This window comes from Haliaeetus albicilla, chromosome 2 (assembly GCF_947461875.1).
Source record: "Haliaeetus albicilla chromosome 2, bHalAlb1.1, whole genome shotgun sequence".
NCBI lineage: Eukaryota > Metazoa > Chordata > Aves > Accipitriformes > Accipitridae > Haliaeetus > Haliaeetus albicilla.
This window is the reverse complement of record NC_091484.1, coordinates 63,755,647-63,770,631: the sequence shown is the minus strand read 5'-3', so window position 1 is coordinate 63,770,631 and position 14,985 is coordinate 63,755,647. Positions and strand designations below refer to the sequence as shown.

Genomic DNA, 14,985 nt, shown 5'->3' with positions numbered 1-14,985 from the left:
TCAGGAATAGGGAAGGAAGCATTACTCAACTCTTTCCTAGGAAACCACTAAAACAGAAGACTTTTGGTTAGTTTGCTTTTTTAAAAACAAACAAACCCCAAGCTCAGACATTCATTAAAGTAAATTAGCCCTAAGTTAGGACAGCTCCAGTTACAGCAAGGATGTTCCTCCATTTATTAAAAGCTGTTTAAAAGATTAAATATATTTTTAAAGATTAAAAGATTAATAACTAGGCTCCAGTAATGAACTTCGGAACATGATACAAACCACCATGTAATCTGTACTATGTCATCATTGCAATGCAAGTGTAGAAAAGACATTCAAAAAGAGGTATTTAGAGGATTTTAAACCTGATCTTTCCTACGATCTGTTCACAAGATGGACAGTATCAGTCTCTCTAGCTCCTGGCTCAGGTGGTAGCAGTGGTTACACAGGCAGCCTGTATTGTGGGCCCCGTAAATCTCTGGAGAGGATGGCACGGCACTGCACTGCACAGTGGGAAAGAGATGCTCCACAGTCTCCCCAAGGACCCTGCAGCTTAGCTCCAGCCTGAAGACTCCTCTGCCCCCAAGGATAGCGAGCAGCTCCTGCACACCTGCACACAGCAGGTATGGCAGGCAGGCAGTGGGGCAGCACAGCACAACCACACTGCTTGTGGCCACAACTGCAGCAGAGAGTGCCTCCTTCCAGGATATGTGACACTTTTGGGTCTTGCAGTCAAGGAAGTGGTGGGAAGGGGAAGCATCCAAGAGCCACCCCAAGTTCAAAATGCTTCACTACAACCTCAGCAATGCCACATCTCTAAATGGCGAATGCCAGTCATGCTGCAGTCTTTGCATCCATGACATATTATCAATTAAGAGACCGCACAGTCCCTCTTAGCAGCAGCTGGTCTCTGTGCCACTACGCAATTCTGTCTCGCTCCATGATGCACTGGTACTGATGCACAAAGAAATGCACACAGCAGCTTGCAAGTGCTTCACAGCTGGGAGAGGTGCCAAGGATGGAGTGGTCCCATGGGACCAACTGGGAAGATTTAAGTGCCAGGGACAGAGCAGTCCCATGGGACCAAGGAGGTAGATTTTAACATTATGAACTCTTTTCTAACAAACAGGCCTGCTTCTACTGAATATCACATTTGCTGTCACAAAGTGCTTTGAATTGATTCTATATAAAATTAACCTAATGAAAACTGTTTAAAATACCCCCAAACTATTGCTAGCTTTATATGAATTTTAGGCCTTTGCAAGAAATGAGGCCATCAGTCCACCCTGCACTGGCTGCATGACCGCATTTCATTGAGCTGCCGCTCTCAGAGCAATGGGTTGAAGCTGCCCACTTCCCCTAGGGTGATGCTGGACCAGCAGGACCTCGCGTGATGCACATAATGTGGCCAGAAGTGAAGGAGTGTGGCACAGGCTTCGAGGTCAAAACCCTGCAGAATGAGGCCACTGCAGGGCTATTTAGGGAGTTTCTGTCCCTGTTTCTGGCTGCCAGCGGGCAGGCGGTAGGCGTTAGGCACCCAGTAGCTCAGGGTATGTGAGCTGCGGGCACTGGGGCAGACTGTGCCCAACAAGGAGGTGCTGTTAAGAAATTTCCAGGATTTGGCAGAAAGGGGGAAAAATTTTCAGAGGGCTGTTCTGAACACTGGCAGCTTCTGTTCTATTTTGAGATCCTATCCTCACATATGTTCTTCCGAGCCCCAACATTGGGAAACACCAGTACGTTTTTCTAATTTTTCCAGCAGGTGATCTCGTTAATGATGTTATCTATTTATCTCTAAATTTGCTGGCTACCAACATAGTTCCTCCCACACAAATAGCTAAGCAAAGTGCCTCTTCTTTCCACTCAGAAGAGAAGCAGGAGGGAGTTCTCCTTCTGTGAACCCTCTCATGTCTACCCATAGCGTCAGCTTTCCCATTTTCTTTGCCTCGTCTCCTCTTCCAAACCTTTACTGTGTGGCCTCCTAATGTTCAGTTAAGCAAGGGCAGCCAGGACAGCCCTCCCACCATCTGCTCCTTCATGCTTTGCCTGAAGAATAGCAGGATGGAGCAAAACATCACTTCCCCGGCGCATCACTCCCCCCTTGCAAGCAGCAGCAGCGGGCGGTGAGATGTGCCCACACGCAGTTGCTATGAAGCCTCTCTCCTTCTCCTCAGCAAGGTTTGATCAGCAGAACAACCCTAATGAGTGGAGACAATACCATCATCCCTGCTGTCATGAAACACCCTGAGCCCTGCAAACCTGCCTGCGAAGGCAGCAACGAGGTGGGCAACATCACTCACTACTATGGTGTTTGGAAGGTGATCTTCTACAGCAGTGGTCTGAGCAAGAGTGTGTCGTAGATAATTCCCTGGCTGAGGAGCCTGAGTCTTCCTCCAAATTGCCGTAGAGCTGGTCAACGTCTGTGAAGGTATTTGGGACTCACACTGCTTCTTCTGGCCCTCTCCTGCTACTGTGCTGCACTGGGAAGGCAGTGTCAGGAGATGGCTGCAGGAAGCCTGCGATGCCCAAAGAGCAGTGACTTCATGCTGGACCTTGCTGGCTGGTTGTCCTCTCTTCTAGCCCAAATGGTCCCCAAGTCTCTGCCGTGTGCAGTTCTTTCCCAGGCTGAGAACTAGGACCCTATTTCCCACGACGGTCCAGAAACCAGACAGCGAGATTAAAATCCCCGGTGGAGTTCCTGTGGCCCACCTGTAACAGGCCAAAACACTCCAAAGTGGGCCATCACAAAAATCTTCTCTTCAGTTTTAAAGCAGCTCGCGCTTCCATGGCAGCCCTGTGCTTCAGATGCTTCCCCAGGGCAGGGGAGTGGGTCTGGAGGGGGACTGTCACCCTGGAGCTCAGCAACTGAAACACAGGTGCTGCAGCACTGAAGCTGCAGGACAGCTTTCCTGGATGTGGCCCAGGGAGCTCGCTCCTCCCTTCCTGTACCGGCAGGGCAGCAGCAGCCTCGCGCTCTGCACCAGAGGTACCCTGCACACCCAGGGATGGCAAGAAAGTGATGGGTCATACAAAGGTTTTCCCTTGTTCATAGCTGCTACTGCCTTGCAAGAGTTACCGATAGGCTCACTGGGAATCAGAGTTTGCTGTGACCATAATAGTAAGAAAAGATTTCTATTTTTATGAAAGTGTGAAAAAGCCATTTCCAGGGCTGCGTTCCCTTTTTCATGTGGAAAAGCCACTTTTTAAAGTCAGGATATAATATTTAACCACGCTGTAGACTGACAGATTCCACCCCTTGCATTTTGAGATGTTATAAAGAGACATTTAAACTGTCAGAGAGCACTATTTTGTGTTTAGCCAACACCAGCAGTTACAGATACCTCTACCACGCCCGAGACGTGGGGCAGACGTGCGAGCCCCCGCAGATGCACCCAGAGAAGCGGGAGGCAGGGAGGCAGCAGTCCTCCCACACCGCCGTGCACCCACGCAGGCTCTGCCTTACAGGGCGTGGGAGCAGCAGCGCTGCGGCAGCTTCCAGCCTTGCACAGCCATATCTTCTTCACGCCAGCTTTTCTCCACGCTGTAAACTCAGCACCAAGGCCAAGCGCCACCACTTTCCTTGGCACCCCTGCACACTCTCTTCCCCTGCTTCAAAACCTTTTTCCCTTTCATTCTTTCTCAGTATCTTTCCTCACTTTATTGCCGCCCAGTTTACTTCACCCAAAGCACACCACGAAGGATCCTCCTTATTACCTTTAAGCCTGTGTCCTCTCCTTCCTTCTCCAGAGGGGATGGTTCCACCTTCACCACGGCTGGGACTTGCTGCCCTAGGATTGCTTTACAGGGCTCACATCTCTTCCTGTCCATTATCCTAGCTGGCAGCCAGGAGCCATTCCTGCTCCAGGCAGACTTGCAAGGGGAAGAGATACGAAGGGAAAGAGCAGACGAGCCCAGCAGTCAGGGGACTCGTGCCTTTGCCACGTGTTACTGAAGGTCTTCATAAGAGGACAAGCTCCCAAGGTGACAGCGTTTTGCCCTGCTTTCGGTTTCAAGCCCGCTGGGCAGGAGGAAGGGGCTTTTCCTTGTAAACCATTGTCACACTTGGGCTGGCTTCCAGTCCTGCTCTAGCCCCTTTCCTTTGTTCATCTGCAGCACTCAAATAGCTGCAGAACAATGGCCGAGCGGCAGCGTGTACACACAGCTCTTCCTGCCCAGCCTGCCCCAGCCCCAGCGCGCACGTACTCCGTTTTAAGCAAGCCACAGTTGTACAAGCACGTTTCATGGAGTGACGACAAGAGCTTGGAGATGTTTTAAAAAGAAAAGCACAGGCACCTTCTCATGTTTGCTCCACGAGAGCGGCCTTAAAAAACCAAGAAAGTCCTTGGTGCGTGTAGGAACACCTACCAAGAGCTGCACATGGCTGAATCTACAGCAAAAACCACGATGTGTATGTGGCAGATGAAGCTGGGTTCAGTTTTTTTAAAATGAAGAAAAGGAAGAGCTTTTACCCCCTTTTTTTACTGTACTTGGACTGAGCTTTTCTAAGCCCACCAGAAAGGCCTTTCCGATAGAGACCACAGTAGTAAATGAAATTTTCCCACACTCGGACACTTCCCGTCACCCCAGTGTTCTCAAAGGCCTCAGTCTAGCAGAAGGTGAATAGATGTGCCACTGCTTCATGTGGACTTGCAGTGCATGGAAATGGTCACTAGTATGGGAGCAGGAAAGGGTCACAGGAAGATGCTGTCAAGGGTTAGGGTCATGCTTAGTTATCTGTCAGGACCAAAAGGAAGAGAAAGCAAAGCCATGGCATGATGCTGAAACTTACCCCCCTTCTGAAGTATGAAAAGTGGACAAACCCTGAAGGTCATGGTGATAACCAGGACCAGCTTGCCTCCCTTGGCTCCCATGGCTGCTCTCAGTGCTGCTCGAGTTGGTTTTCACCAGAGGTTTCTTGCTGTAAGCCCCAGCTCTCGATTCTGCCTCAAACCCATTCAGCGTTCTCTGAGCAGATCTGTTCCCCGCGATTTCATGCCGGTATCCATCATACCTGTTCTCATATGAAACAGGGGGATTTTTTGACAATTTGTATCCATGAGAAATCAGGAGGTCCTCAACACTGAACATGTTGTGCTGGTTTCACTCACAGCTGTGCCATCAGAAAGCTCTTTCCAGGAGGACCCATCACTGGAAAACAAAACCAAAAACAAGCAGAAGGCCTCTTAAACAAGGAAAGATATCTTTGATCAGCTGGTAGGCTGCTGAAGATAAAGTCTCATCCCCTGGCCTCAGTCTCCTACCCTTATAATAAAACAGATGAAGCAACATGCATGCAGATGCTGATGAATCACGTGCTGACCTTCCCCAGACAATACACCTCCATGCACTCAGCCAAGCAGCAGATGCTGCGCTGCTGCTGACTCAGTCCGTTTCACTGAAGAATTCACTGGTGATTGCAGCTTTCAGATTTCACTAAGTGATCTCAAAAAAATCTTTGCACCAGAGGTAAGCCCACAATTTGAGTCAGGCATTTCCTTAAAAAACAGTTTTTCTCCAGTCATGGAGAGGTGTGCTCTGTATTACATTTTAAGTTGCTGCAGGAGGAGGGGGTAGATTACAGGGCAATATGCCTCTCCCTACATCTCTGCATATTCCAATTAAGAAAAAATGTTCACATGAACAAGGACAAAATATGCATGAGAACAAAATGAATTATGCAACCACATGACAAACCCAGGTAATATCATGCAATACCTCAGCTAAACAGTCCTTTTTACAGCCTATTTTCTTTTTGGCCTGCGTTGGCCTGCTGGAAATCAGTAATCCTCAATGAGGATAATACAAAACCTAAGATTTGAAGTACGCTTTATTTTTACAGTATACTTCCACCATGTAAAATGACTGGAAACAACCCGAGATGCCCGTGTCTATTGTGTCTCAGTGATTTCCAAGATACAGGACAGTCAAGATTTTTCTTCCCAGTGACAGCCCTCAATTCTGCACTGACTAGAGCAAAGATCCAGCAACCTGAATTAGTTGGCTGGAAACAATCTCTATTGTCTATACCACTCTCACAGCTTATTATGGCAATTATAGAATACCCATTCTTCCAGAGTTTTAAAATGAGTGGAAGGTAATGGTCTATTCTGTACGTTGTGCACAACAACGGACCCATTCTGATACATTCCTCCTTGCTTGAACTGTGTTACCAGAAGAAAGAAATAAAAAAAAAGCTGGATAAAGAAGTGAAACACACAGAAATAGATTCGTTATGTAAAACATAAAACACTCAAGACCATTTTCCCTGCATGAAGAGTTCATTTAACATGCCTGGTGAGTACTGTGTCCCCTTAGTAGTAGCAGGTCTACCTGAGGGACAGGAGCCCAGCATTGGCAGCTACTCAAAAGGAGATTGTCTCTGCAAATACCATGACAAGCAAGTGCATTTTATACACTGGTTTCTAATGCTCTTCTTGGGCAAGAAGAAAGGGAGAACTCTCTTCACTGCTGCGTACAATAATTTACTTAAGATGGAGCAACCACTGAGATGGCTGCTGTGAGTTTATTAGTACCAAATCTCTCAGGCTAGGTATACACAGAAGTTGATGGGTTGGCTTAGAATATAAACTACTTTCTGTGGTGCAGCTCTCCATTTATTAAGGCCACTTTTTGCCCACCCAGCACCCCATCCATTTTCTGCTCCCGCCCTGTCTCCTGGATGCTCTGCAGACTGTGGAGCCGGTCTGGCCGGCCGCTCCGGGCCAGCCTGGTCTGCGGCTCCCGGGCACGCAGGGACCCTCCAGCCGCCTCTGCCCTGCACTGCCCACAGCAGCCACGGCGCTCCCCCGAGGACAGCCCACAGTGTGGAAAAACATGCACAATTTTTATGCAGAGCCACAGTTTAACTGGTAACCTGGAATGCTGCAGAAGTGGCTTTTCAGCCTGAGAGCCTGCTGAGCGCTTAAACCGGTTTGTCTCTAGAGCTTAATGAATCTCTTCCCTTTTCACACATGTAAGGCTACACACCCTTTAAAAACAGCGAAATAAAGCTCTGTGCTGAAGATATTTTAGGAGTATCCCTTGCTAGAACAGGACTCCAAATTCCCAGTAAGTACTCTGAGTAAACGAGCCAGCAGTAAGTACAAGCAGGCAGAAAGCAGGGAGGGGGACCCTTTCCTCTTGGAAGGAAGGGAAGGCTTTGTGGGTTATTTTTGAATGCTGACCTAAAAGGCTGATTTTCCATCCACCTGCTGCCCTGGACTGTGCAAGGAGCCAGGTAGGAGCAGAGCAAGGCAAACAGCTGGCTGCTAGAGCTGTTCAGCTTCTAACAAAAGAAAGATCCAATGTGACTACCATAAACAGCAGAAAGCCCATCGGAGCGCTCACAGGTGCAAGGAAGAAGTGTGCTTTTCCTCCTATTATTGTCAGGCTGGCTTGGAGCACAGCTTAACTCCCTCTCTGCCGCCCACGGCAGCCACGGTGCCATCAGAAAGGCAAAGGCAAGTGGGCAAGAAACCTCAAGCCCGTGGGGTTTACTCTGATCCTCCTTTTGGCACCAGTGGGGAGGAGCAATGGGTTGGAACTGCACCGTGAGGAACTGGTGCAACCGTCTCCTCCTGCTCTGCAAACCTACCACGTGTGGAAGGGAAAAACCCTGTGGTGCTACGGGTGGTGGGAAGGCCCAGCTAGGAGCGGGATGCTATCGCTGTGCTCATCACAGCTCTGCAACGGGAACAAACAAGATAGAGGAGCCTGCACCCCTCTGCCTGCCGTGGTGCCCTTGGCACCAACCCCCCCGACGAGCTCTCCGCAGACCCACCACATGGAGAAATGCTCCATGCCCTTGGCACAAGCTCCCAGGAGCCGGCAGCAGTGGTGGTGGGTGGCCGCTAGCCTGGACACTGTCAGGACACGTGCCTCGAAGGGCTGCGTAGAAGTCATGGGGAGATGCCGTCCCCCAGCATCGGACCTGGCCAGAGGCGGGGAGCTGGAGGTCCTGCCCCAGGAAAGCCCACAGGACATCAACCGTGTCAGCACCCAATGTCTGCAAGGATGCTGGCCAGCTTTCCAAACCTAGCTGCGGTGCTGGGATGCTCTTCCCACCCTCCCTTAGATAAATAAATCCAAAAAATAAAATCAAAGGAATTGGATTGGAAGGAGTAACAAAACCATTGCTGCAGCGCTGTCTTGTAAATAATCTGTCAGACTGGGCCAAAGAGTAAAGGCTGTGCAGAGCTTCTAATTTGAGGGAAGATCAGCAACATTGGAAAACAGTTTGTTTTTCCAGTGCTCATTTGTTTTGTTTGCCAATGACATCAGTGCTCTCTGATAGGCTTTGCTTCCTGAGGATGCCTGCTATCTTGCCAGTGTTTCCGACTTGTCCCTGTCAGCCGGTACAACTCTGCATTACACTGGAAACAGGGGCCAAGCTTTTCTCTGGAAACTTCTCAGCAGCATTCTCAGATGCAAAGAAACAGGCGCTGGCTAAGTGGTGGAAATTGGCATCAGCCCCCGTGTACATGGACACAATGGGGACCCGCAGCCTCGGCGAGGGGACACAATGGGACCACCAGATGGAAATGTCATCAGAGCACCTCGTCTCGGGGTGCTCTGTCCAAGAGTGGGGATCTCATCGCTGGGCCTGAGAAAAGCCCACAGCACTCCTGAAAGACGCCCTGAAGAAATCTGGTGCTAGAGTTTCCTCTGAGCTACTTCTGGAGCCCATTCTTGGTGGCGGAAATGCACTGGTTTCTGTTGATGGTCTGCCTTTTTTTTCTGCAGGTTTTTTCAGTGGCAGGGGTTCCCAAGCCTTATTATTTTGAGGGGGGTACCACCACCACCTGTATGATGACCAGTACCGGCAATAATGAATGCTAATGGTTGCAGCAGTGGCAGAAGCAGCTCTTACCTCCATGCTCTGAAATGGCTTGCATGCCGTTGAATCCTCCCTGCACGGTGTTTCGAGCAGCCCATCAGCATGCTTCTTCCTTTAGCCCTGGTTCCAGAGAGCACCCTGGCACAGGACCCACATATTGGGTGGGAGACCAGAAGTGACAGAGAATTTGGCCCTGGCTGCCCCCTGTTACGTCTCTGCCGCCCTCTGCTACTTGAAAAAAAGTGGAAGGTGGCAACCCTTTAACTGTTTGAATACGACCACTGAAGTCCTTCTTGTGCATGATTCACCCTTCCCACCTCTGCAGAACCATTTATAACATTTTTGTAAGCAATTCTGTACGACTTTACAGAAAAGAAAACATTGAAGGAACATGATTCATATTGCAAAATGAAGCATATAAACATCATGAATTGCCAAAATCAAGGCACCCTGCATGGACGCATGAGTTATTGCAGCCTGTAATTACATGACTTCAGGCTACTGAATTCTGCAGGACTCCTGCCTCGGTTGATGTGCAGGCTAGATGATGCTAATCTTCCTGGGCTTTATCTACAGCAGCTATCCAAATACTGTTCTGAAGACAGAGTACTAACAGGCATCTGAATTACAAAGCGTATTATCTAGATGGGTCACACATTAAACTAGCTTATCTTCACTCACATCTGGGTGACATTATTCCCATTTCATATCAGACGTATGCCAGACAGAAGTGTTTATGCAGACAGACTAAAGTGAAAACTACCCTCTCCATTCCAGGCGCCCAGTCTGAAGCACCTACAGCCTGATTTTTTAAAGCACGTAGCCTTAAAAGTGAACTAGGTACGTTCAAAGCAACTGCTGCAAGAACCTGGTGCCTCTGCATATCAACTCAAATGTGGCAAGTCAGCTGTCCACACAATGAAGACATGGGCTGAGCCAAAAAATTGGTTGCCGTAATTTGACTATCATGCTCTCCTCCATCCCTCTGCCCATCTAATCCAGCACCAACACTTTTGCCCAGGCAGCCCCATATCCCTCCCACCTCACCACATGTACCCACTTCCCACACCCACCTGTCCTTCTTGCCACCCCCCAGCATCCCTTCCCTGCCTTCCCATCTCCTGGTCCCACCAGTCCGGCCACTCTTCCCACACAGCCCACCACCATGCTAGCCAGCCCACCCTGTCCTCCTGCACCCCTTACAGCTTCTCCTGACCAGTCCTCAGATCGTGTCCATCACCACAACCCCCTCCTTCCCCTCCTGATGACCAGCTTCTGTCCTATCTCCGTTTCCAGCAAAAGCACCTCTGTGCCTGCTCTCCGCTCCCATGTCCGAGACCCCGTCTCACCTGGACCTAGAAAAAGCAGGAGCCGTCATTACGGGGACAATCCAGCTCCACCGCTGCAGCCCTGGGCAGGGGCACCGCACCGGGGCTACGCAGGCACGCTCTGCTCGCACACCCGTTGGAGCGGTTCGGGCACGAGCGCAGGGCTGGGGCACGAGTGGGCTGCTCAGCACCAGAGGCTGGGGGGTGCTGATGGATGGGAGGGAAAGATCTTCAGAAAGTGGAGCAGCTAGAAACGGAGGCAAATCTGCTGAGAACATGCGCAGACGTCTCCAAGCCTTGTCACCATAGATCCTGTTCCTGAACATGATGGCACCGCAGCTCTCAAATCAAACAGCTGGAGGATTTCTTTTCTTTCCCCTTTTTAATGTGGGCAAAACAACATTCCTTCTCTCCTCCGTATTCCCCCCTAGTTTTTCTTGGAAATGGTTGAATTGGTTTAGCTGACAATATTAAAATAAATTTAGCCTGAGAGAGAGACACTACCTGAAAGTCTCAGATCAAGTGATAAAAGCCTGACAGACTACAGCAATGGAAAACAGGTTCTTGTAGTAGAAGTTTTAATACTAGATGGTACCACTTGCTCAGTCTAAATATAACCCTGAGCTACATCCCAGGAGAATATCTAAGTCTTTGGCCATTGTAATTGCTCCTGTTTTCTCACTCTGATTTTGCATCTGTGCATATGAGACAGCTTATCAAAAATAAACACATTAAATGCGGCTTTTACCTTGATCATTTCATCTTTTTTGGGACAATGAAGTCAGATGGGACTGTAAATGGCGGGCTGCTGTGCGTGCAGCCGCGCTGGCATGCTGTGCCCCTGCCCTCTGCTGCAGAAACAACCACCGCCACATTCACTGGCTTGCAGACACACGCTCCATCAGGAAAGATAAAATTCATGTGCTTGAAGAGCCTTCAACAATAATGTTCACTATGATCAAATATTAGATATTTAACGCAAAGATAGTCTAGAACACAAGAAAAAGAGATTAGAGAATATTAATGTAAGTTGGATGTATTCAACTCAGCAGGGCTTAATTAAGCATAGGCTAGGAGTAAGGAAGGAGTAGGGAACTAGCTAGGGCAGCCTCCAAGCCATGAGTAAATACCTCCTAGAAATTCTCAAAGGATGGGCAAAGGGCAAACACATTATCTAACTTCAAACAAAAGGGGGAAGGAGACAGACCTGAGGTATCATAGACCAAACAGCCTGGCTTTGATATCAACTCAGACAAATTATTATTCAACCCACTTGTAAATACTTATAACAGGTGTTGATTTATCGCGGAGCGGGAGGGAGCGAGCATGTGATCCAGGAGGAGCAGAGGCATTTCCAGCTCCCTGCTTCCCACCCGCACTGCAGCTGCATCCACTCCCACATGATAAAGTCATGAGAAAACAGAAAACACAGACTTGTCAAGGACAAATTAAGTCTAATCAATTTAATTTTCTTCTTTGACGGAGTTGGGAGCATAGTGACTAGGGAGGAGAAAACAGTAGAAGTCGCACATTGGAACGAGGAAAGCTTTTGATGGATGCATGTGATAGCCTTATATGCAAACCAGATGAATACAATTTAGGTATAATTTACTCTAGGTGGGTATACAAATGTTTCAAATCTGTACTCAAGGAATAGTTAGTAAATTCAATGTCAACCTGAAGGAGACACATAAAGGCTGTGCCTGGGGTCTTGCTCTATTCGGTATTTCCATTAATGACTTGTAAATTAGAATAAAGATTACAATTACAAATCTGTAGGGAGTGCTGCGAGCATTTTCAGGGACTACAATTAGAATAAAATCTTAATAAATTAGAGACACAGTCTGAAATGAATGACTGAGATTCAATACAGGCAGGTGTAAAGTACCCTGTTGAAGAAGAAGGTTGCAATGCAAAATTGCAAAATGAAGCGGTATGGCAAAGGAGTCTCTGGGGCTAGAGCCACAAAGAGAGAAGACATCAAGAGTAGTGCAGGGCTTGATACACACAGGCAAATATGCTTGGAGATATACTAAGGGGAGCATCACACGTCAGGCTCTTTACTCCTCTCAGCCTTACATCCAGTTTTGAGCCCTACCTCAAGCAAGATGCTGCTCCCTGCCACTTGCTCATAAGAATGATAAAAAGTTTAGGAAGTGTGACCCCTGGAGAAGACTATACAAGAAGTGGGCGTGTTTAGTTGAAAGAAAAGGGAGGAGGAATGAAGGTGAGAGAATGAGAGATGGTAACAACTTTTAAATACGTCAGACTGCTAAAAGGCAGTGATAATCTTGGCCTGCTCCCTGTGAATGTGGAAAACAGAAGGGACTGGGTTAGCATGCAGCAAGGGAGATTTAGGGTAGGTATCAGGAGGAGCTGTCTAGCCGTGATGATAGTTAACCACTGGTTATGCTGGGAAGCTGTGAATCTCCATCGATACCGGTTTTCAGGAGTAGGCTAAATGAAGATCTATGAGGAAGCAGATGAAGCAGATCCTGCCTCAGAACAAAGGGATTTGGGATGGCAACTAAATATTTTGACATTCTTCCCCCAAAAAGGTACTGTTTTGTTGGCATGCCCCACACATTACCAAGAAAATCAAAAGTCATCTGTACAAGACTCCCAGTCTTATAAATAGCCACCTCACCTGAATTACAATGTGACTTTCCCGCCTGCTACAACTGTCCAAAAAGTAGAACGGCCACTTTATCACAAAATGCCACCAATGACCTACCTTGCACCGCCCTTTCCTGACATCCAGGAGGCAGGCAGGCCTGGCAAGGTTGCAACACCACTTAGTAGGAACAGAAACTTTGCCTCTCCTCCAGGGATGGGAGAGAGAGGGAGACTGAGACACAAGAGACGCACTACATGTTGAAGGATCCTGAGCAGAGAAGAGGCAGTAGAGGAGCTGAGTGGAGGCACAAGAATGGGGTCCTGACCAAAGGATTCATATCAGATCACGGACATGCACCGGGCAAAGCTTCAAGAAAGTTGCCATTGCAGCCAACACCATACTGAGGGCTTCAAAGCCGCTAGTGCTAAATGCATAATCATCTCTGCTGACTACATGGGAAGAAGACGTGCCAGAGTCATTGCTGGAAGATAAGCCAACTTTATGTTGGCTCTGCATGTCTTCCCAGGCAAGTCTCTCCCAGTCATCTCACAGAAATTTAAAAGAAATCTGTGAATTTTTGTGCTTAACCCTCATTACCTGTGGGCAGGAGAGTTCACATTTTTTCTCTAACAGAGATTCACAGACAGTGAAAATTACAGCTCACATCCTCTTTGCATTCTTTCAGCAAAAAGTCCTCACTGAAATCACTGAGGAACTGTGCCAGAGCATAAATTAATGATACGACGTGTCTCCAATAAAATTAGGAAGTGGGGAGGAGAAGAGGAGCGAGTCTTAAAGAGTTTCTTTAACTCTCAGAAGGTAGTTATTCCTGTCTTGTGTCTCACCGGTGCAGATGCATCAGCAAACCCACTGTGGCATGAGAGAGAGCACAGAGCGTCTCCTGGGGGAGACCTTGATGAGTGACAGCTGCTCTCCAGGGGTTGCCAGCCCCATTTGTTAGGAGGTTTCAGGTCATATTTCAAAGTTTGCCTTTTCAGATTTGCCAATAAAAAATGGTAGAGAGCTAGATTTTTTTTTTTAAGTAATGTGGGTGTTTGAGTACTGGGTTCACACAATGCTGAAGTACATGTCTGATGGTGCATGGATGGGAGTTTGTATGCGAAATAAGGTTGTTTTTTAAATTTGCCATGGACCAATCCAGCCCCAGCTGAGCACTGATTCGCTGAGGCTTGTAAGCATCCAAATAGAAGTAAATGCATAAAAGGGAGAGAGGAAACGTCCAAGCATGCACAGATACCGCTGTTCATATTAGCTGGTTTTCAAAATGTCAACAGCTTGCTTCCACCGATGACAGAGCAGCACATTAGTCCACTGAAACCAGTCCAGATTTTTTTCAGAGAAGGAGCAATTGTTAAAGAGCACTCACTGCTACTCTGTGCTCCAGATATAACCAGTCCTTAGACCAACTGGCAGCATATGGTGTATTTCCTCAAATGACAGCTTTTGTTTGTCACAACAGAAGAACAAAATAGTATAGTTATTAAACAAAGTGTAATTAAGCAACTCTTTCCCTCCCAAAAAGGAACTGCAGAAGAGGATATTTTTTAGGATTCAGATGAATGTTTCCATGCTGTTTATGATACTTTTGTACAGAGCAGTCCACTCTGGTGGAACAAATCACATGGAATCACGTTTGTTGCTCACATCTTAAAATCAAGATGTTAAGGGCTAATCACCCCACTTAAAATACCTATGGGCAAAGTGCTAATAAGCTACTCCCACACTAGGACTACATGGGTCATTATTGTTGTTTGTATTTTTTTTAGCAGAAAAGCTGTCCATCTGTACAAACCAAAAAAAAAAAGGGGGGGGGGGAATCTCAAAAACTGTGTTAAAACTTTCAAAGTACAAATTTTTAATAAGGGATCTATCACATAGTTGAACTTCTTTGAGGTGACAGTGACATGACTTATAGACCCTGGGCTCTGTGATCAAAAGGATTACACACATTAGCATCCTACTAATCACAGCAGGACAGGCCGGCCCATCAGGCCAGGACTCATGGAGGAGAGATCCGTAAACAAACATTTTCTCCCGCTCACAAACGTGGCTGGGAGCGGAGGTGTTCCAAGGTTGGTGTGGTCTTCTCCTCTTTCAAAGAGATAAGGATTGTGTCTGCTGGAGTAAATAAATTCTCAGCATAGTCTTACACATCTGTTTGTTTACTCATTTTTAGACATTACCATCCTCTCCTGTGT

At 47.7% G+C, this 14,985-nt stretch overlaps 1 protein-coding gene across 8 annotated transcripts in view; it reads right to left on the bottom strand.

Moving 5' to 3' along the window:
• Positions 1–14,985, bottom strand: part of JCAD (junctional cadherin 5 associated) — a 63,122-nt gene that overhangs the window by 11,461 nt on the left and 36,676 nt on the right. For 2 of the 8 annotated variants that reach the window (XM_069777871.1, XM_069777863.1), the window contains exons 2-3: positions 10,898–11,138; positions 4,775–5,133 (exon numbers count right to left, since the gene is read on the bottom strand). In XM_069777871.1, coding sequence (XP_069633972.1) covers positions 4,775–5,073 — 299 coding nt within the window. In that variant the 5' untranslated portion in view covers positions 5,074–5,133; positions 10,898–11,138. Of the gene's footprint in view, positions 1–4,774; positions 5,134–8,854; positions 8,928–10,176; positions 10,199–10,897; positions 11,139–14,985 lie in introns of those variants that run through there. The other 6 variants (XM_069777856.1, XM_069777885.1, XM_069777879.1 and 3 more) reach the window with 5 other exon arrangements.